This window comes from Microcebus murinus, chromosome 2, assembly GCF_040939455.1.
Source record: "Microcebus murinus isolate Inina chromosome 2, M.murinus_Inina_mat1.0, whole genome shotgun sequence".
Classification (NCBI taxonomy): Eukaryota; Metazoa; Chordata; class Mammalia; order Primates; family Cheirogaleidae; genus Microcebus; species Microcebus murinus.
The window spans coordinates 103300956-103324270 of NC_134105.1; the positions used below are offsets into that span (position 1 = coordinate 103300956).

Below are 23315 nucleotides of genomic sequence, written 5' to 3' on the forward strand. Positions count from 1 at the left end.
TCGAGCCATGGTGGCATGTGGCCATGCAGCAACGCTCTCCTGTGACACAGCCTGTTGGGATGGCATTGCAATAGCCAGTCCCACAGGTGGCCAGGCGTGCCACCTCACCCTTTCATCTCCCAGACCAAGAGCAGCACAGGGGCGTGTGCAGTCTGTCGTCCTCAGCTCCATCCCGGACCAAGTGAGCGCCACGCCCCTCGAGATCACAGCTCAATAAAACTTGTCACATGCATGCATAGTAGCCTTGCTATGGGGGCTGGGGTAGGCGGGCACCTAAAGCCACAGCCTAAGGGGAGGCCTCAACGTTTTTAGAATGAAAAAAATTTGCAAATCCTTGAACTTTTTTCCTTCATTTCTCCTGTCTTTAATCCAACAATAGAAAGTTTATGTCCCAGATTCAATTTCTGGTTCAACATTTGTATCAATGGTTTAGATGAAGCTATCACAGTCAGGCTCATCAAATGTGGGAGGACAGGAGGCTGGGAGGGCCCTCGATACATGTTGCTGAGTGAAATGCTAAAGGCCTGGACCACTAGAACGAAGGGCTGAGACAACTGCAGGGAAACGTAACAGAGGCAAATGAGAGGTGCAGCTCTTGCCCCCAAAAGCCAAAGGCACCAGCAAGGATGGGAGAACTGGGGGACAGGGGGTGGGGAGGCAGTGGCTTAGCACCTCCATGAGGAAGTCAGAAGGATTTTAGTCAATTATTTGATTCAATACGAACTAAGAGGCTGCTATACGAACTAACAGCCAAAAGGCACTGACCGTCTTGGCCGCAGTAATGGAAGGAAAAGGCAGCAGGTGCCCTGTGACAAGCAGACCCCAGAGGTGTGTGGGGGTCATGTGGCCCCACACCCCTGGGCAGCTACAGACCGGGTGGATCCTGTCCAGAGTAGAAGGATCAGGGCAGAGACAGACCCCTAACCATGCCAGGGGAGTTGGGGACGTTTAATCTGGGGAACAGAAGACGCTGGGAAGTCCCAGGTCCAATTCAGCGGGGCTTGGGTGTGAGGCTGCTGGCACCTTGCCACAAGAACCCTCAGAAGGAGGAAAAAACACAGGCGGGGAAATTGAGGAGGCTGCTGAAGCCTGACCCACCGGGCCACTGGCAGCCCAAGACACAGTGTCTAAAAGAAAGACCAGGCTGGGCGCGGTGGCTCACGCCTGTAATCCTAGCACTCTGGGAGGCTGAAGCGGGAGGATCATTTGAGTTCAGGAGTTCGAAACCAGCCTGAGCAAGAGCGAGACCCCGTCTCTACTATAAATAGAAAGAAATTAATTGGCCAACTAATATATATAGAAAAAATTAACCGGGCATGGTGGCGCATGCCTGTAGTCCCACTTTTGGGGAGGCTGAGGCAGGAGGATCCCTTGCGCTCAGGAGTTTGAGGTTGCTGTGAGCTAGGCTGACGCCACGGCACTCAGTCTAGCCTGAGCAACAAAGTGAGACTCTGTCTCAAAAATAAATAAATAAATAAATAAAAGACCAGCCTCAGCCCAGGCAGACATCGGCTGGGGGCAGAGGCAGGTTGATCCTGGGGGCCAGGAGACTAGCAGGGACACAAGATATAGGAGTCAGGGAGGCAAGAAAGAACAGGACACAGTACGAGGCTCAGCTGGGCTTCAGGGAAGAAGAGTCCAGCCTACCAGGGGTCTGGAGGCAAGGCAGAGACACTGAAGTCCCAGGTCTGATGCTGGGGACGTTACCCTGAGATGCAAGCCTCCCTGGCTTGAGGACAGCACTCCCTCCCCACGCAGGGAGACCCAGCAAGCTCTGGACATGGTCAACCTGGTCTGCGCCCAGCGCTGCCCTAACCAGCCACCTGACTGTGGTCACATTTCTTACCTTCTCTTACCTTCAGTTGCCTTTTCTATAGAATGGGGATCGTAAGGGAGGCCACCTCCCAGGACTGTCTCCAGGAACAATTGAGGTAATAAAGACACAGTCCCCAGCACACAAGAGAGCAGTCTGGGGGATTACAGACCACTTTCCAAATCTGACCTTGGAGTGGGAACCCCGGCCTATCATGTGAGGGTGCTGGGACAGAGTAAAGGCAAGTTCAGTGGCTGACAAAGTGGGGGACGCTCGTGGGGACAAGCGTATGAAGAAAGCCCACCACAGGCTGTGGCAGGGGCACAGGAGGTTACACAGAAATGACAAAGTCAGTTCTGGAGATGGATGGCAGTGATGGTTACACAGCAGTGAGGATGTCACCAAACCATATACTTAACAATGATTAGAATGGACAATTTGGGGTTATGCATATTTTACCAAATTTTAAGAAATGTTTTAAATGACAAAGTCACAACCCAGGCCCAGGTCTACTGACCGCCAGCCCAGTATCCCTCCTGCCCCGTGACAGGTTTGTACGGAACGATACGTTCAGAGGAAACAGAACTCTGCTCAACAGAATGGCACCAAATTCAATTCAAAGATAAACCAGGAACAGTTCATATATTATCCTACTCCCATTACTGGGTTTTGGAAATTTTGAGCAGTGGTGATTTTGCCATCTTTTCTCTTAAAAACAGGGAAATGTCATTTTGGTAGATTCCCACTCAATAGGAAACTAGAATTACCAGAATTTTTCTTGGTTGTACAATGCGACAACTGTATAGAAGCCTCCAAACACTACAAATTCTACTGCACCTCCCAGTTTGCCAAATCCTCGGAGAGTCAATTATCTTCAGCCCAGGAAACACTGCGCCCCTACTATGTACAACACCCTTTATTAGGCATTTATTTAGGGCAGGGGCGGCTGCAGAGATGAGTAAGAGAAGACGCGGTCCTCACTGAGCGTATAAAGGGGCGAGATGTTCCTTAATCAGGCGTGTGCGTTAGAACCCCCACAGTGCTGTCAAAACACACATCCCCCCAAGCGGGGGGCTCTCTAGCTTGCGGGGGGTCCAGACATGACACAGGGGATCTGATGCACATCCTCCTCCGAGAAATGCTGCCATGAGGAAAAAGATCATCATTAAAAAATATCGACAACAACACCACAAAACAGAATGAATTAACTCCCAAAAAGTCACGGGCCCTCCAGAGAAACAGAATGCGCTATGAAGTGGAACCCGTGCTCCCCGTGACGTGGAGAAGGGGAGTTTGCGTTCGTGGAAGGAGGTCGGGATGGAGCGGTGAGGACTGGAACTCGGTCACTTACTTTAATTATCCTAAAAGCTTTAAGACGTCTGACCAGTTTACGTTTGTAAGAGACTTAAGAGGAGTCACCTTTAAACTTTAAGATGTCGGAGCCAAAGACCTGTCTTCATGACTGTTTACTATTTCAAGTTTGCGGCTGCGTTAAGGGGACAGCCAGCTTCACTTCTGGGCAGAGAAGCAGGGCGGTTATGAGAAGGGACGCAGTTGCTTGGGTAGTCCCCACCAAGGCCTCCTGAATGCAAACCCTGTCAGTTGTTGCTACCAAAACCCTTCACAGCTACTCTCCTTGTCACTGAGCGTCCCTCAGACATGGAATCCTGGACATAATTAGAGGCCCCAGACATCATCTGATCCAATCTGCCCACTTTACAGACAACGCAACTGAGGTTAAGCCCGTACAAGGAGCTGGTCGAAGCCCACGATGTGATCGGCATCCCAGACAGACCGGGACACAGGGTCCCATGTAAGAGTGAGTGGTATTGGCTTGCTGGGTGGGACTGCTCAGGCGGGGCAGGGACTCGATGTTTGTTCTAGGAACCCTTTCATTCTATCAGTCGGGGCTGTGATGTTTTGTATCCTAAATTACACTGGAAGCTTCTTGAGAAGCGTGTCCACGGCCCCCTCACTTCCCATGGCCCAGGGTGAGGACAAGTGTGTGGTTTCCAAGGTAACACATGGCTAGGTGGATTCAGCCTGGGGAGGGAGGGGCTTCTTCTTCCCAAAGGGCTTCCTCTTGAGCCAGCTGGGGAGGAAGAGTGGGAGGCAGGCGACAAACCGCCTTCCCATTCACAAGCGCTGGCTCCTCCCAAAACCACTGCGCCTCCACCTCTGTCCCCCTGCTAGGGTTCAAGGGCAGAGGATACCCCTGACACCCTGGACTCCCAGAGCTGAGGAAGCGCCTGGAGGGCTTGGTAAGAGGCGTCTCCCTGGAGTCGATAGAGCTCCTGCTGGCTCACTGGGGATGTCAAGCCTTAATGCGCCCTGGGCAGGGGTTTCCACACCTGTTAGCAGACACAGCACCCGCCCTGTCAAGAAGAATACAGGAAAACATCTTCAAGTGACAAAACAGAAAGTCAGTACAGGCAGCCTCGCTGCACGCCGGGCACACCCGCCCCATGGGAGACAGGAGGCCAGCGGGGCCTGGGGAGGGGGGCAGGGCAGGAAAGCCCTCCTTGAGGCAGAAAGAGTTAAGCCCGAGTATTTAAATATTTAGCAAATAAAACCAAAATGTCACGCAGAGACTGCCAGGGCTGGTGTGGTAACCATGGCAATGCACGGCCTGGCAGATCCCTGTGAAAAGGTGCGGGACCGAGGTGGGCCGCCCGGAGAGTGGCAGGGAGGGCCGCGGTGGGCATGCCTCGCTCCCCAGGACAACCCACTGCGGCCCTCAGCCCCCTAAGACGCAGAAAGCCCAGGCCGGAAGCCAGGGCTGTGGACTTCAGGTCGTTTCTCAGCCTGTGGGAGACTCAGTTTTCTCTAGAGCACGAGGGGGAGACTAAATCCGCCAAGCCTCCCCCCAGACGTGTTGTTCGCTCATTCATTTGTTCAGCCTACACTCACCGAGCACCTACTGTGTGCTGGGCACTCTGTCAGCCCTGGGGTACAACGGCAACTCCAGTGTGGTCCCCACTGCCATGGAGCCACAGCCAGGGAAGGAGGTGCAGACGAGGAGTAGCATTCACGGCCAACATAGGACAAGCAATGACAGCAGTCCCAGCCAATGCTAAGTCAACTCTGAGCAGGGCACCGTCCCCGGGGAGTAGAGGCGGCCAGGAGGAGTTCCTGCAGGAGGAAATGGCTATGCTGAATCCTAAAAGGCAAGGAGGCCGTCAAAGGGCTGATGGTATCTGTGAAAACACTCCAAAATGGATGGCAAAGTAGACAAGATGTGGCGATACCATCACCTCTGAGGCAGCTGCTAACGTGTCAGCCTCTGCACTCTCTGTCTTCAAAGAGAAGCCTGAGCACAAGTGACGCGTGGTGGCCGGAGGTGTAGCTTCTGCTCCCTCCTCCCCCTTTCTTTCTGTCCTTCCAGCCCCGCGGGCGCAGGCGGCATGGAAAGGCCGAGGCCGGGAAGAGCGGCACCACGGTGAATCACTGTCACCAGCGGCCGGACCAGCACACACTCCCTCCGGTTTTCAGTTTCCCGTGTGTGCCGTGATGGGTCAAGAGAGCGTTCATAAATGTGGGGCAGGACATGGATGTAAACCTCACAGAGGAGGCCACCGTGGGCCGTTCTCTTGCGGAGCCCAGCACTCCTTCAGCACTGGAGCCCCCCGAGCTCCCGTCTCCTGTCTGCTCATCACGCCTGAGTTAAGGAGCTGATGTCCTCAGACTGAGCCTGTTTGGGGTCTCGAGATCTCAGGGGTTCAATGAAGGCAATTCAAATCCATCAGCCAACCAGCCTGCGACATCGTTAGGAAATGTCAACCAGCTGTCTGCCAGAAGGGTGGGGACCCCAGCTCCATAGCGTTTGGCAAGCCTCCCCGTCTCCCCTCGGGGGACAGACACAATGTCCTTCTCTTCTCCCCCACTCTTCTGGAACACACAGCCTCTGCTCCTGGGAATACAGGGCTCAGCTTCATCCCCCTGTAAAAACAGCCCCCACCTTTCAGGAGAAATGCACGCCCCCTCCTATGTGGCCACTCGTGTTCACACACGCCTCGTATTATGGCATTTATGACCCCTGGGTCCCAGTGGATCAAGGTCTAGGACAAGCAGCTTCCAGAGGCAGGAAGTGGGTCTGAATTACCCCTGGATTCTCAATGCCTGGCACAAAGTCATCCTGCAATACACGTTTGTGGAATAAATACACAAATGAATGGGCTCGCCATTTGTGTAAGTTGTATGAGGATTAGCAAATTTAGAGAGGCTGGTACACAGCTCTGCCATTATCCCCGTGTCCCTCGGTGCCAGGGCACCTTGCAGGTAAGTTCAGGATGTGACTTGAGCCTGCTTCCTTTATAGGGAGAAGGGAGGGTGAGGGCACAGAGACTCAGCCTGAGCCGTCCTGCCCATGGCCCCATGGGAAGATGCCACTAACGCATCTAGCAGTGGGACCCAAGGCCCCTGCACCAGGGACACCCCTGCATCACAGACACCGGTATCCCTGCGACAGCACATCACACACACCCACGAGGACACTCCAATCTATGGGACAATCATGCCACAGCGGGTGAAGCTTTTTACAATGTGAGCTGTCTCCTGAATATAATTTATGTCCTGTAATTTGAAGTAATTTCCCTGTCTGCTGAGAACTCTATTGGTATTTAATAAAAATATCCACTTTTATATACCTAATAAATTAAAAGTCTCCCCTTTTTTCCATCCCTTGTGTTTCAACTGTGTGAGGTTGAAGGTCCATATGTTGTCACTGTCATTCTTTCTGTCACTTTTGAAGAAGACCGGAAGCCTCTGAAGCCAACATTAGATCTTGAGGGGATCAACACCCCCAGATAAGAGTGGATGTCCCACCCCCCTGACCTGATCGATGCCTCTTACTTTGACTATGGCCGGTGCCCACAACCTGAAATCAATAATGTCTGAAGTTGCCATCCAGGCACTGGATTATGTGAACCCTGTTACTGCCCTGTGTCCTGTCCTGGGCTCACAGGAGTTCCCCGAGTTTAACTGAACAAACATTAGCTGAGCAGCTGCTACGTAACAGGCACTGGCCCGGGTGTTGACCCACACCTCCCACCCCTGCAGCTTCATTAAGGACGCCAGGTGCTGCTCCACCTCTGGACCAGGCCTGTCTCTGCCCCACCCCCACCCCGTTCTGTCCCCAGCTCTGAGCCAGGCACTTCCTCCCTGGGCACCATTGCCCCAGAAACTGGGCCCCTGGGTACTTCCCTCCCTCTCAACTGGCTCCTTTCTGATAGCTGACAGACACATGCGGGCTCTCCAATCTGAGAAAGCTGATGAGACATCCCTCCCCTCAGCCCTGTGTCCCCTCCAGCTCCTCCGTTTTCCTCTATCCACAGCCAGACTTCCCACAAGAGTGGCCCATATCCACTATCCCACCTCCACGCCCAGTGACTGCCTGACAGTGGGCACAATGACCTCCTCAGGGCCTAAAGCACAGGACAAGTGTGGTCCCCAACTCCATGAGCTCCTTGTGGCATAGCTTGCCACTCCCTCTCTCCTCCCCACCGGGTCTCCTCTGACCTCCCTGTTTCTTCTCAGTCCCTTTGTGGGCTTCTCTCCCACCACCCACTTCTCTCCTGTTGATGTCCCTGCAGGGAACTGTCCTGCGCCCTCCTCTCAACTCACTGCCCCCTGCTCATCCATCCCTGGCCTCTGCACCAGTAGCCTCCATCACTGTCCTGGGGGCACCTTGGTTCCCCACCCACCCACCCAACCTCAACTCAACATGTCCAAAATTGAACTGACCACCATTCCTCCCTGACCTCCTTTTGTGGTCTCCATCTTAATGAATGACCCTCCCAGCCACTGAGTCCCCAAGCAATTGGTGGACTCCTTCCTCTCCCTGCAGACGGCACCTCCATCCGAATTGGTGACCGGGTCTCGTCGATTCTACTTGCTCAACATCTCGCAGGTACAGCCCCTCCTCTTGTCCCCACTCTTGCTCTTGGCCTGGTTCAGGACATCGCCATCCCTCCCCTGGGCCATGATAACATCTCACTGGCCTCCTGTCTTGGAAATTGCCCCTTCCTACACTTGCATGCTGCAGTGGAGAGCCCTGTCTAAAATGCAAATCTGATCAACTCTCTCCCCAGCTTGAAACCCTCTCATGGTTTCTGCTGCTACCTACAGGACATTCCCTTCAGCAAGGCAGACAAGTCCCTGCTAGTCCTGCCTGCCCTCCGCAGTCAGTGACCCAGGACTTTGTCCTTGAGGCACTCCGAATGCACTCTGCAGTTTCCCATCTGCAGGGCCTCGGTTTACTTTGAGACCTCCGCCTGGGATAGGCCTTCCACTCCGTCTGCCCGGCAAACACATCCTCACCTGAGCAAAGGCATTTTGCATCTATTATCTAATTTAATCTGCACGACAACCCTGTGTGGTAGGTACAATTATTAGTTCTACTTTACAGAAAGGAAATAGACTAAGAGGGATCAAGGAACTTGCTAAAGGCCACCATACACACCAAAATGTGACAAAGAGCATGATTTGAACCCAAGCTGGGCTGCTCTAAAGTCCGTGTTCTCAGCCATCTGCTAGTCCTGCCTTCCAGGATGGCACCAGAGACATTCATTAAAGCCAAAGATTCACTCAAGGTTGGTGACCCCTGGGAGTAGCAACGGTGAAATCAGAGTTTCTAGTCTACAGAACTGGGCTCTTGTCCCAGGTTCTGCACAGAGAAGAGCCTCATCAAATAGATGTTGAATGCATGACCGAGCCCCATGGGTAATCAAGAGAGGGTTGGGGAGGACACTGGGGCAGCAACGAAGAGTTCAGTGTTTTACATGTGGAGCCAGGGACGTGCCGATGCCATTTACAGTGTGAGCCTGCAGCCTGGGGAGACGGGGCTGGCCCTGCCCATGTGGGAGCTCTTGGTGACAGCCCAACCACAGGAGCGAATGGACTCTCCAAGGGAAAGCATGGTTTGCAGCCAGAGTTTTGATAAATAAACAAAATGTGTCCAGGCATCGTGGCTCACACCTGTAATCACAACACTTTGGGAGGCCATGGTAGGAGGATCCCTTGAGGCCAGGAGTTTGAGAACAGCCTGGGCAACCCCCACCTCCGTAAGAGTTCAGCAAAGTGGGCCATATGACTTCCATACTTCAGATAGGGAAACTGAGGCCCAGAGAAGTTGTTACAGGCCCCAGGTCATTCAGGCTGAAGTCTCTGAGTCAGGATTCAATGCCACTGATTTCAGTTTATTCTCCAAACTGTGAGTGTTGGGCAAAGATAAGTGGCCCAAATAGCATCATCCACGACCCATGACTAGGGCCGAAATAGACACTGGCCATGAGCTGAGCCTGGGATGTAGCAAGACCCATCTCTACAAAAAAAGTTTTAAAAAATACACTGTTTTTGTGTTTTCATTTCTTTCCAGGACCCACCTGCATGAGGATAAGAGATGCCTGAGTCTTTGAACATTCCATGCTCCAAAATGCTGAGAAAAGAGACAGCTGAGGAAAGACAGAGGCCATCTTCAAGCAGCTAAGGCTACCACATGGGAAACACAGGGGCTTTCTTTGCCCTGCCCCAGAGGCAGAGCCAGGGCTGCGGGCAAGTTCCAGGGAGGCTGTCTCCTCTCAGCAGAAGGATGAACTTTCTAAAGAATCATGCTGCTAATTGGTATTAACTGAGCAGCACCTAAGTGGACACATAGGTACTACAGTAATAGGGTATTGGGCAGGGGGGAGGGGGGCGGGTATATACATATATAATGAATGAGATGTGCACCATCTGGGGGATGGTCATGCTGGAGACTCAGACTTGTGGGGGGAGGGGGGGAAGGGCATTTATTGAAACCTTAAAATCTGTACCCCCTATAATATGCCAGAAAAAAAATAGTACAAAGACTTTCACAAAAAAAAAAAAAAAAAAAAGAAAGAATCATGCGCTGGTCAGTAGGGGAGCCTGCCCGTCACGGCAGCACACGCAGAGGCCAGTGGGGGGAGGGCGTCCCTGCATTTGGTGGGTGCTATGGTTTGAATGTGTCCCCTCCAAAATTCAGGTATTGCCAATGTGACAGTATTAAGAGGTAGGGCCTTGAAGAGGTGATTAGGCCATGAGGGCTCCTCCCTTGTGAACGGGATTAAAGCCCTCATAAAAGAGGCTCCACGTGGCGCCCAGTCTCTCGTCCTTCTGTCCTCTGCCATGTGAGGACACAGTACTCCTCCCCTCCGGAGGATGCAGCAGTGCGGAGCTATCTTGGAACCTGCCAGCACCTTGATCTTGGACTTCCCAGCCTCCAGAACTGTGAGAGATAAATTTCTGTTCTTTTTAAGTTACCTAGTCTCAGGTATTTTGTTATAGCAGGAGAAAATGGTCAAAGACATTAGGGGAACAGACCAAGTCACCTCCAAGAAACTTCCAACCCTGGGGCTCCAAGACTTTAAACCAGAGCTTGGTTGAGAGTTATCTGACGATGTTTTGGAATTCTTCTTACTCGAAAACACAAGCCATCTAGACTAACATATAGGAATACTGTTCTAGAAGCTATCCACCAGCCTCACGTGTGTGCTGGGCCAGGGCCTGGGTGTGAGTTTCCAGGACAGGGTTGGGGGAGGTGGGGACAGGGTCATCTGGTCCCTTGCTAGCCACGACCCAGCGACTGCTGTGGATGAGGGAAGTGGAGCACATTCACGCAAAAGGCCCTGATGTCACCCCCAGAGGACACGCAGCAGCCACACCCTGTCCCTGCCCCTCCTCCCAGATGAGCAGCAGCTGGCCTTCCCCACAGGAGGTGTCCGCCAAGCGCTCCCCTCTGGCTGACCCCACAGGCACACTCGGGATAACGCCGTCCCCCGCTCTCAGGAAGCAGGTCCCTGGCTGGCTGAGCTGCCAGACCTAAACCAGAGAATTGACAGATGAGGAAACTGAGGCCCAGGACCACAAAGCTAAGTAACGGTATAACAGCTTTAGAAACCAGTTATCCTGAACCCAGCACCTCTCATTCAAAAACCTGCAAACGCCTGCTCTTTGTCAGACACTGTGGGTCCCTGGAAATGCAAAGATAATTATCCTGGAGGCGGAGGAGAAAGACACTGAATGGAAAACTACAATGTGGCCGGGTGAGGTACACTCAAGGGCTCCCTGGAGAAGCAGGTCCTGCCTCCCGCTGACTATCTGGGCCCACTCCATTCCCATTTCCCTCTGGCGAGAGAACGCCCAGCCATGCGCAGGAAGAACTGTATGGAAAGGTAGGAAGCACAAAGGGAACCAGGTGCTGAGGACTTACCCACGTGTCTAGGAACAGGCTAGGTGATGGGACCAATAGGGAGGAGTCCCAGCCACCTGCTGGCACTGGGCAGGTGTGACAGTGACCATCTGGCAGACCCAGCTGGTAAATGACAAAGCCCAGCTAGAAACAGTGGGGCAGAGGTCACAGGAAAGGGACCAGAGTTTCTGTTTCCTAAAAGCCCATTCTGCACACTGTTCCCCACCTCCGTAAGAGTTCAGCAAAGTGGGCCATATGACTTCCATACTTCAGATAGGGAAACTGAGGCCCAGAGAAATTGTTACAGGCCCCAGGTCATTCAGGCTGAAGTGTCTGAGTCAGGATTCAATGCCACTAATTTCAGTTTATTTCTCCAATCTGTGAGTGTTGGGCAAAGATAAGTGGCCCAAATAGCATCATCCACAACCCATGACTAGGGCCGAAACAGACACTGGCCATGAGCTGAGCCTGGGACAAAGGATGCCCAGCACGGGGCTGCAGCAATGTGACCCTGCCACCAGGGCAGAACTGAGGTCACATTGGGCCAGATCAGGCTAGAGAGCTAGGGCTGCAGGCTCGGGACTGGGAACGAGGACCTCAGGAGAATCAGAGGGAGGGACACCTGGCCCCACTCACACCAACGCCTGGAGCAGCGATTGGGAGCAGTCGGGCTGAGAACAGCCCCTCTTCTTCCCCTCCCTCCAGCCTAGTCAAAACTGCGTTTATGGCTCTGCCTTTTCCCTTTGGCTTGTGCACACCTTCCTGTACAGGTCAGGGTGACACACAGTAATACAGGCTCCCTACAGGTGAGGACATGGGGACTCCCAGGGGTCCCATGGCTGGTTTGGGTAGATTGGAACCTGGCCTGGAGCCCAAGCTGTCAACTCCTGTCCCATCTTGGTTCCTCCCTGCCTATACCCCTGGCTCCTTTCTGGGAGTGACTGGACAGTGGCCTGGGTTACAGTCCACCACCTCCATCCAGCTCAGACACCACGAAGGGAGCTAGCTGCCTGGCGGCGTCTGGGACACTAGGCCCTCAGCGCACAGCCGCAGAGCAAGCACCTGCAGCCCTCCAGAGGCTGGGGAGTCCCGGCATCTAGCTAGCGTCCTCTGGTCACCAACAGACTGGAGCCTTGCCAAGGGGGCCCGGAGCCACGGCTTCTGCACCCCGGCCAGCCACAGAGGCCCCTGACCCTCAGCTGGAAAGCAGAACCACTCTCTAGAAGGAGGCGGTGCCACACCCACATCTGTGCCACTGCCCCACCCTGAAAACACTGAGTAACGAAAAGGACTGGATTCGAACAGCGTTGTTGGAGAGTGTTCCACAGAGCACTCTCCCATACAGCCCCCATCCCATCCCCACACCAGCCAGCAAAGTTGGAACAAAGCCCCCATGTTCCAGTTGAGGAGACTGAGGCCCAGAAAGGTCACAGGGCTGGCCAAAGACACACAAGAGGAAAGGTCATGGCCAAGACTCGACCCCAGATTCTCTGACTCTGAGCTCTGGTCTTCGTCAATCTCTTGCCTGCTGCCCAGATGTGAATCTATCTGTGCTCCTCCGGCCAAAGGACCGGGATGGTTTCCAGATTCACATGCACATGAGAAAAAACATCTGGATATTTCAGGATTACCCAGGTCCACGTTGGAGCAGGTCAGCCTGAAGGCTGGGAGACGGGAGGCTCACTGTCACGAGAAGATGCCTCAGATCTGTTCACTCCTGCCTGACCCTCCTGGCCCAGGGTGAACCGTCCTCCCAGCGTCAGCCAAACTGGAAGCGCACCCCAGAGGCCTGGCCAATGTTTCTCTGGGTGCCAAGTCACTCCTCGGCAGCAAGGAACAGAGGCCACCTCGGCCACATCAGACTTCTATCTAGAAAATGACACCTCCCAGCCTGGCATCCAGCAGGGGTACAGCCTATACCATTCAGAAATGCAGACTCCCTGGTGGCATTTGATGCAGAGTATGTGTGCGCGTGCGTGTGCGTGTGTGCGCGCGTGTGTGTGCATCTATGTGCGTGTAGGGGAAGCACGAGGCAGGTCTGCCTCCCGGAGGGGACTGATTCAGCAGCTCCATTCCGGAGAGGACCCGCCAAGAGACAGAAGCCGCAAAGCATCTCATCAAGGCTCACACATTGCCATGATGCTAACTGAGGATCCTGAACAAGACAGCCACGCTGGTAACGAAGCCACATATTTGCCTCTGGGATCCCCAAATAAAGATAATGTCACCGTTGTTCTAAAGCCACAGAGCAGCTTCACAATCCTCTCTCCCATCAGGGTCCAAACCGGAAGAGAAGAGCCACAATCTTGGACACCATCTTATAAAATCACCCGGGCAGCTGCTTGGGGGTGGGTTTTGGGGGTGGGGATGGGCTCGGCCACTGCATGGGGGTGAGGGTGGGGACACCTACCTGGACTTCACGTGTGTGGTAGGCGATGATCAGACCCAAAAGGATGAGGGTAGACAGACTGATAAGGCATTTCAGGGCCAACGAAAACATGGAATCCTGCAGGAAAAACGGAAAGAGAGAATTAGGGCCAGGAAAGAAGCATCTCACTTTACGCTGAGGCTGCGTCCAGGGGAGGACTGGAGACAAGGGAGGGACTGTCACCAGCCCCTCCTGGGAGCAGGCTATAGCACAAAGTCAGCCAGAGCCACAGGAAAGCCTCGGACCGGGCTGTCCCAGCAGCCGTCCCTGGGCCTGTTTTCTAGTGCTAAATCACATTCGCATTCCCGGGACGAACCCTACTTGGGCATGATGTATTGTGTTTGTTATACATGGCCAGATTCAGTGTGCTGATGTGTTATTCAAAATTTTTGCTTCCACGCTCATAAGTCATATGAACATAATTCTTTTTTGTGCCGCTATCATATGGTCTGGGCATCAATATTATGCCAGTTTGGCCTCTGTTTTCTCTTAACAAATCTGAACCAGAGGATTTTCGAGGTAGAATGAATTAGGAATTCAGGAATGAATTAGAACGTCCTGGCAGCCGCTCTCACTGCCTGGCTTAGGCAGAGGGGAGGCGAGGGAGGCAAAGGCCACAGAGCAGCTACTGGGGAGAGAAGGGGAAGGGCACAGGAGAAGAGAGGTGTCCCAGGCAGGAGAAGGGGACCTCGGGGTCCCTCCTACTAGGCTAGGGGGTTGGGTGGGCCCCATGACTTTCACTGCAGCCTTCCAGCCCTGGGGCACTCAGAGACAGACCTGTAGCATATGGTTAGGAGCATGACCTCTGACATAGGCCAAACCCTGACATAGCTGCTTAGAGCTACGTGACCTTGGGCTGCTCGCTCCACCTCTCTGCACTTGGGTGGCTCATGTGTCAGCCAGGGGTAATATCAGTACCTACCTCATGGGGCTGTTGTGAAAATAAAGAAGTCACTATATGTAAAGTGCCTAGAATAGCGCCTGGCCAGGTGAGCGTAAGCTACTATTATCATTTACACTGCCTTCCCTGCAGATCAGGGCTTCTGGGTTGGGACTTGCTCTCCTACGCATCTGGAAGCCCAGAGGTAGGACGGCTCCAGTCCCAAAGGAGGACAGTAACACGGCCCCGAGTACAGGCAGCAGATGAGATCTGGGAAGCATTTCCAAGCACTTACCACGTGGCGGCCCCGGGCTCGGTCCCGAGAGGTGCACACCACATGAGAAACAGCCCTGTCCTCAAGGAGCTGGCAGTGAGAACGATGCCTGAGTTCTGTAAGCGCCTTACAGTTTATTAATACACGGTGGCTTAACATATTTGTTCTCGTCCACCCTCATAACAGCCCTTGGCCTTTATCCCAACCTTACGGACATTACAGGCGGAGGCCCAGTGGGGTGAATGGCTTGTGCCAGAGTTCAAAGCCAAGGGCTCTGACTCCCAGCCCACAGCACTGCCCACAAGCCCTCAGGCCCACTCTCCAATGGGAAACAGGGTAGAAACATGGGAAATGTCCATTTAAATAGACTTAACTGATATCGTAAAGCAACAATGGAAGGTAGGATATGATTAATTGCCAAGTGAAACCTACAGGAGAGTTAGGGGACCTCGAGGGAGGAAGATGTCAGTCTAGACGGGCCAGAAAAAGCTTTCAGAGGTAGATGTGAGAGGGGGCAGAGATCTGTAGAGTGAGGAGGTGGTGTCCAGTGTGGCGACCATGAGAGTCAGAGGAGGGCTTGGAACTTGAACCCGGGACTTCCAGATGCGCAAGTCCAAGCCTCAGCCACCCTCAGTGGGGGGAGACAGAATGAGAGCTCTCCCTGGCGTCTGTCAATCTCACCATTCGTTTCTGTGATACAGTTATTGAGACCTACTTTGTGCCAGGCGCTGGGGATATAAAGGAGAACTAATGAAGTTCATTCATTTATTCACTCTTTCACAACAATTTCGACCACTTCTCATTCATTGAGCGCCTAGTGGGTATCCAACAATGTGCTAGATGCTGTAGGAGATACAGCGAGGCCCCCTGCCTGCCAGAAGCTTTCAGTCTGGCTTATTACACAAACCTCGACTTTCTACACAGTGTGGGGTGGCCCGGCTATGGGGAAAGGTCTCCACTCTGCCCTACCCACAAGACGGTCTAAACATAAGCCAGTCTTCCTTTAGCCTCTTCCGTGTTCGCTTACTCAGCACACGTGTATGGGGGTGTCTAGGGGGAGCTGGTGCTGCACTTGTCCAATGTGAGCACAGAGACAGAGTTCTGGCCCTCAGGAAGATTTCAATCTTTATAAGCACTGCTTGATGCCTGGAATGCCCCAATCGCAAAACCTAGATGGGCTGTAAAGAGTAAGCAGTGAATTCAGCGGTGCTCAGACTGTTTTAGGATAAGACAAACCCCCCTGTAGGAATGAACTGGGGATAGCTCACGAAGGTTTTCAGGCAGAAATGACCATACCTTCCTTGTCAACGGGGTCTGAAAGCATCTGGGGAGCATCACCCCTCCTCTAAGAAGGATTTGAGATCAGCTGCACATTTCAACCTCTGATTTATTTCTTTTGGCAGAAATTGAAATCAGAATCCAAGCCTGTTTCCATCATTTTCACAGGGAGAGGGGAAGGGGTAGGGGCCAGATGCCATCTCTTCTCCTTTGAGCCTCTTCCTTTTGTCCTAACACTCAAAGCCTTTACATTAACAGGCAAGTCCCACCTGCTTCTCGGTTTGGCCAGTGCAACCTCCTTAGCCAGCTCCAGCCCCACGGGGGACCCAGCTGTGTCCTGGAGCAATGGGGGACTCTGGATACTTCACAGATGTCCTTGCATTCGCCATCATCGCACATCAATAAAAAAGTAAACCACCAACCATTTCTAACAGCTGGGAAACATGTTGAAGAAGTCTGGCTGGACTAGAAATGTTAAATGTTGAATTGTCATCTTTTCTTTGCCTCCTGCATGCCCGTGAAGCTTGACATGGATGTGGTTCTTGGGGCGACGGCAGCAACATGAGACTGCCACACACCACATGGGGGGGGACGCCTGCCACACCCACGGTGCCCCCACTCACTCCTGTCCCAGGGCCAAAACGGGACTCGTGGAGCTGGAGGGAGTCCTATGGTCAACTGGTCAACCCTTCTCCCCTGGGACTCAGAGCTCTTCAACACCAGCGTAATAATCCTTAACACACAGGAATGCTTAGGAATTCCATCTCATTTGACAGGAGTCATTTTAAGCCATTTATTCCTAAATGCCCAAAAACATTCAAGTGGCTAAGTAAATTTGAGACCAGCCAGTGATAGAACACCACACAGCCACTAAAAAACACTCCTGTAGAGAATATTTGAAGACACAAAAAAAGGCTGATGATATGATATTAAGTGAAAAGTTCAGACCCCAAAACTATATATGTAGTATATTTCCAATTATTTAATTTTTTTTTACTCTTTTTAATGTAGAAAAAGACTGTGAAAATATATCAAATATCCTGAAGGACTGGGGTGTTTTTCTTATTGTCATTTTGCTTTTCTCCTCAAAATGTCTACAGTGAGAATATACTAGTTTTTATTGAAAAAAGTGTTTTGGTTTTTTTTGTTTTCAATCTGAGCCCTGGATGTCTAGAAAGGGGCACCCATGTGGATGGGGTGAGTCACCTTTATTTGTGACGTGGCGAGCGCCTTGCCTTGGTGGCCGTGGGAAACACACGCACCTCCAGCCCATCTCCTCGATGGGGATGAGCACGTGAGACCCCAGCTGTCCAGAGACCATTTCCTTTACTCACTGCCCATTTCCTACAAAATACTATAAAATGCCATGGTACCCAGATCACAGCACAAGATCACATGCTCCTGCCAAGGGGAGACTGGGGCCCTGTGTCACCCTGGGGCTGGGTGACCCACCTCAGACAACTCTATCGCTTCACCTGACTCTCGGTGTACGGAATCCATGGCGAGATACTCACTCACACTGTGTTACCGCCACACCCCGTTAGAAGCTGAGTACAAGTGCTTAATAAGAGCTTCTTGAAACTACTTAATAACCATACTTTTCTCTTTACCTAACATTTACTGTGTCCCGATTAGGTACCAGCTTACAGACCAGGTCTTCTGCACACTTTACCTCCAATCCCCACCCTGCACGAAGGCCATAATGTCTCCATTTTACTGATGAAAAAACTGAGGATCAGACAGGTGAATTGACTTTTCCAAGCTCACATAGTTGCTTCTTGCCGGATTTGTCCATATGTTATGCTTTCCCCTGTCTTCAAAATGACCCAGGCTCCCATGTGGGATAATGAGTCCCTGTCATCCTAGCAGAGTCTGGCTGCTCCTATCAGGGGTGCTGCAGAGGAGATTCCTAGCAGGGGAGAAGGTCGAACTGAATTCCTGAGAGCCGCCTCCATCCATGCGGTCCCTGTTCCGCTCTGGGCCAGAAGCCACCCTTCACAGATCTGTGATTTCTCAGTGGGGACAAGAATCTGTAATTAGGCACTACGACATGGGCCTACCGTGCAAGGGGGCCATCATGAACCCACTTTTACAGAGGAGGAAACTAAGGCTTTGAGAAGTTAGGTAACTTGTCCAAAGGGCACGGCCAGCAAATGGCAATGCCAGGATTTGCCGAAGGCAGGTTTTGCACCCGGACCTGATGGCTTCCGGGTCCCGTGCCCAGCCCAGGCCCCAACACCCCGCCTGCTCCTGCAGTCATGGCTTGCTGGCCCTCCGAGTTCTGCAGGGAGGCTTCTCAGAGCTGCTCCAGCCCGTCCTCTCCCGAGGCTGTGCAGAGGGTAATGAAGTGTGTTCCCTGGCTTCTGAGCCAGCCATATAAATTGCTCTCCTGGCCTGCCTTGTAGCTTCCAGAGACAGGCCAGAATTGTAATGATGACGGTAGATCTTCCCAGAGACTTTAAAGTTCTAAATGTGTTTTATTGTTTGGAACATTGCAAAATACAGAAAGCTATGCTTACAGGCAGAGTCCTGGAGGGACACTGAGCCGAAGTGAAATACTAGCTTAACTGAGAAAAGGTGTGCAAGCTCCTTCCCCAACCAAGCTGATACCCCTAGAGAGAGTGTGTGTGTGTTTGTATGCATATGTGGTCCATTCATGATTTCCGTCACTGGTTGGAACCCCTAGAGGGAAAAAGGGGATAACAGCTAGAGTCTGTATTTATTGAATTAAGGTCTGATGTGTCTCTCTGACATCACTACATTTTGTGCATTCAACTGGGGAAATAATTGATTTAGAAATCTTTTTTGTTTAATAAGGTCAACTTTTCCTTCAATTTCATGGCAAAGCTCCAAAATTGATTAATATTCAGCATCAGTTTATGACTGTGGCTCTGTAATGGTTGTCCTAATTAGACACTCTTGCTAATTAATGCTATGCAAATTAAACCAGCCTCTCCTCCACTGGCGGGGAAGACCACATTCCTGGTTGCTGTTCTCCAGGGAGACCGGGGCTCCTTTCCTTCCACATCAGCGCCAGGCCCCAGTGGCCTTATTCCTTCCTCTGCTCTCACCTTGCCCTTTTCATCTTATCTCTCCCCCTGCCCAGATCTTAACGCAGCCTCCTCCTCCCAGCTGGAGCTGCCCAGTTAAATGACGGTCATTTGCCCTCCCAGCATCCTCAGAAGGGCCTCTCAGCCTGGCACCTACCGGAAGTCAGCCACCAGGTTCTATTTTGGTCACTCCTGGTCCAGAATGGAGTCACTCAGACCCTCTGCACCCTTGGGCTGTCCACCGTGAGAGCAGGAAAAGCAGGCAATGCTGTCACGGTGGGATGGGGGGACTCTGGGGCACTGAGGAGGAAGAAGTGCCAAGGCCACGATGCTTCACAGCCAAGAGAGCTCTGGAGGAGAGGCCCTGGGCTTGGACCAGAGCGTGCAGAGGGCCTCGGCCTCCCTGCGGTGAGCGCCTGGCGTGGACGAGTCACCACACTCTCGTAAGCCTTAGTCCCCTGGTAAAGTGAGAGTCCTGCACTGAACGCTCCCTGGAGTTCAGCAAAGCCTGATGGCCGCGGCACTGGGCACACACACCACGACGTACACATAAGTCACAGGGACACTCCAAATACACGTCCCTTTTTTTTTCTTTTTAATTTTAGGAACTTTCTTTTCCCAGGCATTTCTATACACACTGAAATGGTGGTCCGGGTGCAAAACCTGCCTTCGGCAAATCCTGGCGTTGCCATTTGCTGGCCGTGCCCCTTGGACAAGTTAGACACACGGTCAGGCACAAAATCCACTCACACCACCCTCTCCTCAAACAGCACAAGGCAGGGCTCCCACTTTTAGCCGTGCATGCTCACTAGGAAGGGTTTATTGTCTCTTTCTAAAAAACATGGGATTGGAAACCGAAAGGCCAGATTTCAAGTCATTTCTTTGCCACTTACTAGCTGTGCGATACTGGATGAGTCTCTTGACATCTCTGGGCCTCTGGTTCCTTTTCTGCAAACAAGGACTATACTCACTGTGCTCACAAGTGTTAGGGGATAAGATGAGATAATGCACACAAAAAAAACCTCATTATTTTCACACAAAGAAAAGTTCACATTCTCTTATAGCCAAATACCCTTTCTCTTGCTACATGGACATCCATGCAGGTAAACTCAGCTGCTCAGTCTGGGGCTGCTGATTGCACCTCCAATTTCAGCATTTTATGGTTGTGACAATTTACAAAGATACCTCCCAGGGATTTCAGACAGACACTTCTTCCTTAACACCTGCCCCAGCAGCATGCTGGGGTCTGAGCCACCAAGTGTCTGGCCCTACATTTAAAAAAAAGTAAATTGAAATGTATTTTAATTAAAAAAAGAGAAAGAGATAGAGAAAGGCACTTTTGGCAGTCTGTGGTGGGCCAAGCACTCACTCACTCATCCACTCACATGTGTATTTACAGAGCTCCTACCATGCCCAGGCCCTGTGCTGGGCACCTACAAAACTCCAGGGAGTCCCCACACCCTTCAACACCAAACTGCTGCGCCTGAGTCCCCCCAAGAACTCCCAGGAGCTCATCCTAGGGGCTGCCCTCTGCACCATGATCACCCCTCGCCTTTACGACCCAGCTTCCCCTGCTGGGCACCCACCCCGACCTCTCGGTCCTGCCCACGGTGCAAGGTCAAAAAGAGACAAGATGACAGCAGAGCAGGGGAGGGGGCCCTGGAGGACATGTAGAGCTGGGCCAGTCAGAAATGGGCAGGAAGCCCAGGCTGAGACAGCAGACCTGCAAGTGGCTCCTTTGGGCTCAAATGACCAAGGCTCATACAGCAAGCGCCAGGCCTGGATGTGAGGGGCCAAGCTCCGAGCACCTTGCCCACCTGCCTGCACCCACTGTGTGGGTGAGGGTGCCTTTGCCACAGGTCACACGAGTGGAGGCAGGGCTAAACCGCATGGCCACCCTTTCTGCACCCCAATCACCTTCTCACAAGAGCTTCTGTTCTGGGCTCACCTCTCAGCCCCATGCTGGGGCATGCTTGAGCTGTGTTCCCAGAGGGTGGCAAGCTGAGGCTAAACCATCCACTTTCTCCTCCCAGACCCAGAAACAGGGTCACCATGAGCCAGGTGACCAGTGTCTCGAGGGGCGTCTGACCTAGACCCAAAAGCAGATGGCTTCTTGGGGCCTCGTCCTCAGTCCTCCCCTGCCCTCCCCTGAACAGCTTCTGTAAAGCCACCACCAAAGCTGCGAGCTGTTACTTACCTCAATACTACAGGTAACCTCAGCACCAAGAACCCCACTAGCTTGCCTGGGGCCCCACACCCACGCCCTGACCAGGCCATGTGTCCCCTGTCAGCACCACCCAGCTGGGTGACCAAGCACCTTTCACCATCTGACCTCTCTACCCATGGTGTTGTTCGCTGTCACTCACCCCTGCCAGAACATAAGCCCCAGGGGAGCAGGATTTTTAAGTTTCATTTGTTCACCCCTGCATCCCATGCCTAGAACACTGTCCAGCACATAGTAGGTCAATAAACATTAACTGAGTACTGAATATTTGAATGGAGTGAAATTTTGAGACATGTCAAGCAGGTAGACACTTGCGTCCTGAATTTCCAAATCCATGGAAATTAAAGAGGGATGATCACAATGACCTCTGACATTCACTGTGCACTCACCATGGGCCGGGCACTGTGCTGCCGGCATTAGACCCTCAGATAACCGCGTGGCCCCGCACAAGAGATGAGGGTGCTGGGGTCCACAGAGGCACAGTCACTTGTCCCCAGTCCACAGGGGAGGAAGCGGTGGAGGCTGGATTCAACCCAGGCTGGCTGGCTCAAAGATCCGTTCCCTCACCAGGGCAGGTCTGCAGGGAATCTCACGACAGGCAGGGCACAATCATCAGAACATCACTCTTCCAGGCCCAACCCGCACCTGTCTCACTTGCACCCTGAGGAGGCCCCAGTTGTGAGCCATTAAACCTTGGTGGCTTATTGGGACAGTGATCAGCCTACAGTCAGGGCTGGGAGCCTGCGCTGTCTCTGCAGGTCTGGCCAAACCCAGGCCTGGAGCAGGGAGAGCAGGCAGGAAACTTGCAGAGTGAAAGAGGTCACTCATCAAGTCAGGCTGCCCCAGGGCATTTCTCTGGACCTCCACTTTGTCACTCCCAGAAGGAGATAGAACCTGATGTCTGAAGGACATCATGCAGTTAATAACAAAGGGCATTCAGGTCTGAGCAGAGGGTGGCCTGGTAATGTTTAGTGAAGCCAGCGTGAGGACCAGGACACCAATTAAGAGGAAATGATCCTCCCCAGGCCCTGGCTTTCCCGCTGTGCAATGCCCCAAGGAAGGCAGAAAAAGGTCGTTTAGGAAACCAGGCTCCCAAAATATCAAGTCAGACGGGTCACCCCTTCAGGCCACAAACATAATTCCAATTAAGGGGATGGTTTCCTTTATTTACAAGGTCCAAGCAGAGGGGAACTGGCATATCATGAATTCTCCACTGCATGCTTGCCTATAATTTATTTTCCTGCCCCACTTACAGTCCTGGCAAAGATTCCATGCAACTCAATCGAACTTTTCATCACATGCTTGCCATGTGCCAGGCACTGTGCTAAGTGTGGGAAGTCTAAATACACACAGTGAGGTCTTTTTAAGGGCAATCTGGTACTTGTGGATGCTCAGGTAACCGAAAACTGGCCCACCCTAGGACACAAAGCAAGCATGTAACAAATGTTTGTTGGGTGAATGAATGTGGTACGGTAAGCCCAGCCTCAAACTTCTGAGCTCTTGTACAGAGGCAGAATGAAACCAGAAGAGAGTTGTATCTCCCCACACCTATAGGGAGTATGAAGGTGGAAGTCCAACAGACACCAATAGCCCAGGTCCTTCTAGAACTGAGGGACCTTGGCCCCACCCCAGAACAATTAGATCAGACTCTCTGCAGGCGAGGCATGGGCACTAACTTTTTAAAAAAATATCTCAGCAATTCTAATGTGCAGGCCAGGAATGAGAATTGCTGCTCTAAGGCACAAGAAAGAAGCCCAGAAGGCTGGGGTTGCCATCATAGCCTTAAGACGCTGTCAGACAGCCATACACACAAGCAATGGAGTTCCAGGATCTTGGAGTTGGAAGGAAACTTAAAAGCCATCTAGGCCGGGCGCTGTGGCTCACGCCTGTAATCCTAGCTCTTGGGAGGCCGAGGCGGGCGGATTGCTCGAGGTCAGGAGTTCAAAACCAGCCTGAGCAAGAGCGAGACCCCGTCTCTACTATAAATAGAAAAGAAATTAATTGGCCAACTGATATATATATAAAAAATGAGCCGGGCATGGTGGCGCATGCCTGTAGTCCCAGCTACTCGGGGGGCTGAGGCAGAAGGATCACTCAAGCCCAGGAGTTTGAGGTTGCTGTGAGCTAGGCTGACGCCACGGCACTCACTCTAGCCTGGAC

At 52.4% G+C, this 23315-nt stretch overlaps 1 protein-coding gene across 1 annotated transcript in view; it reads right to left on the reverse strand.

Annotated features, from left to right (window-relative positions):
* The window catches only part of KCNN3 (potassium calcium-activated channel subfamily N member 3), a 163790-nt gene that overhangs the window by 105392 nt on the left and 35083 nt on the right, over positions 1-23315 (reverse strand). The window contains exon 2 of the mRNA XM_012767927.3: positions 13432-13527. Within this exon, the coding sequence (XP_012623381.2) occupies positions 13432-13527 (96 nt within the window). The remainder of the gene's footprint in view (positions 1-13431; positions 13528-23315) is intronic.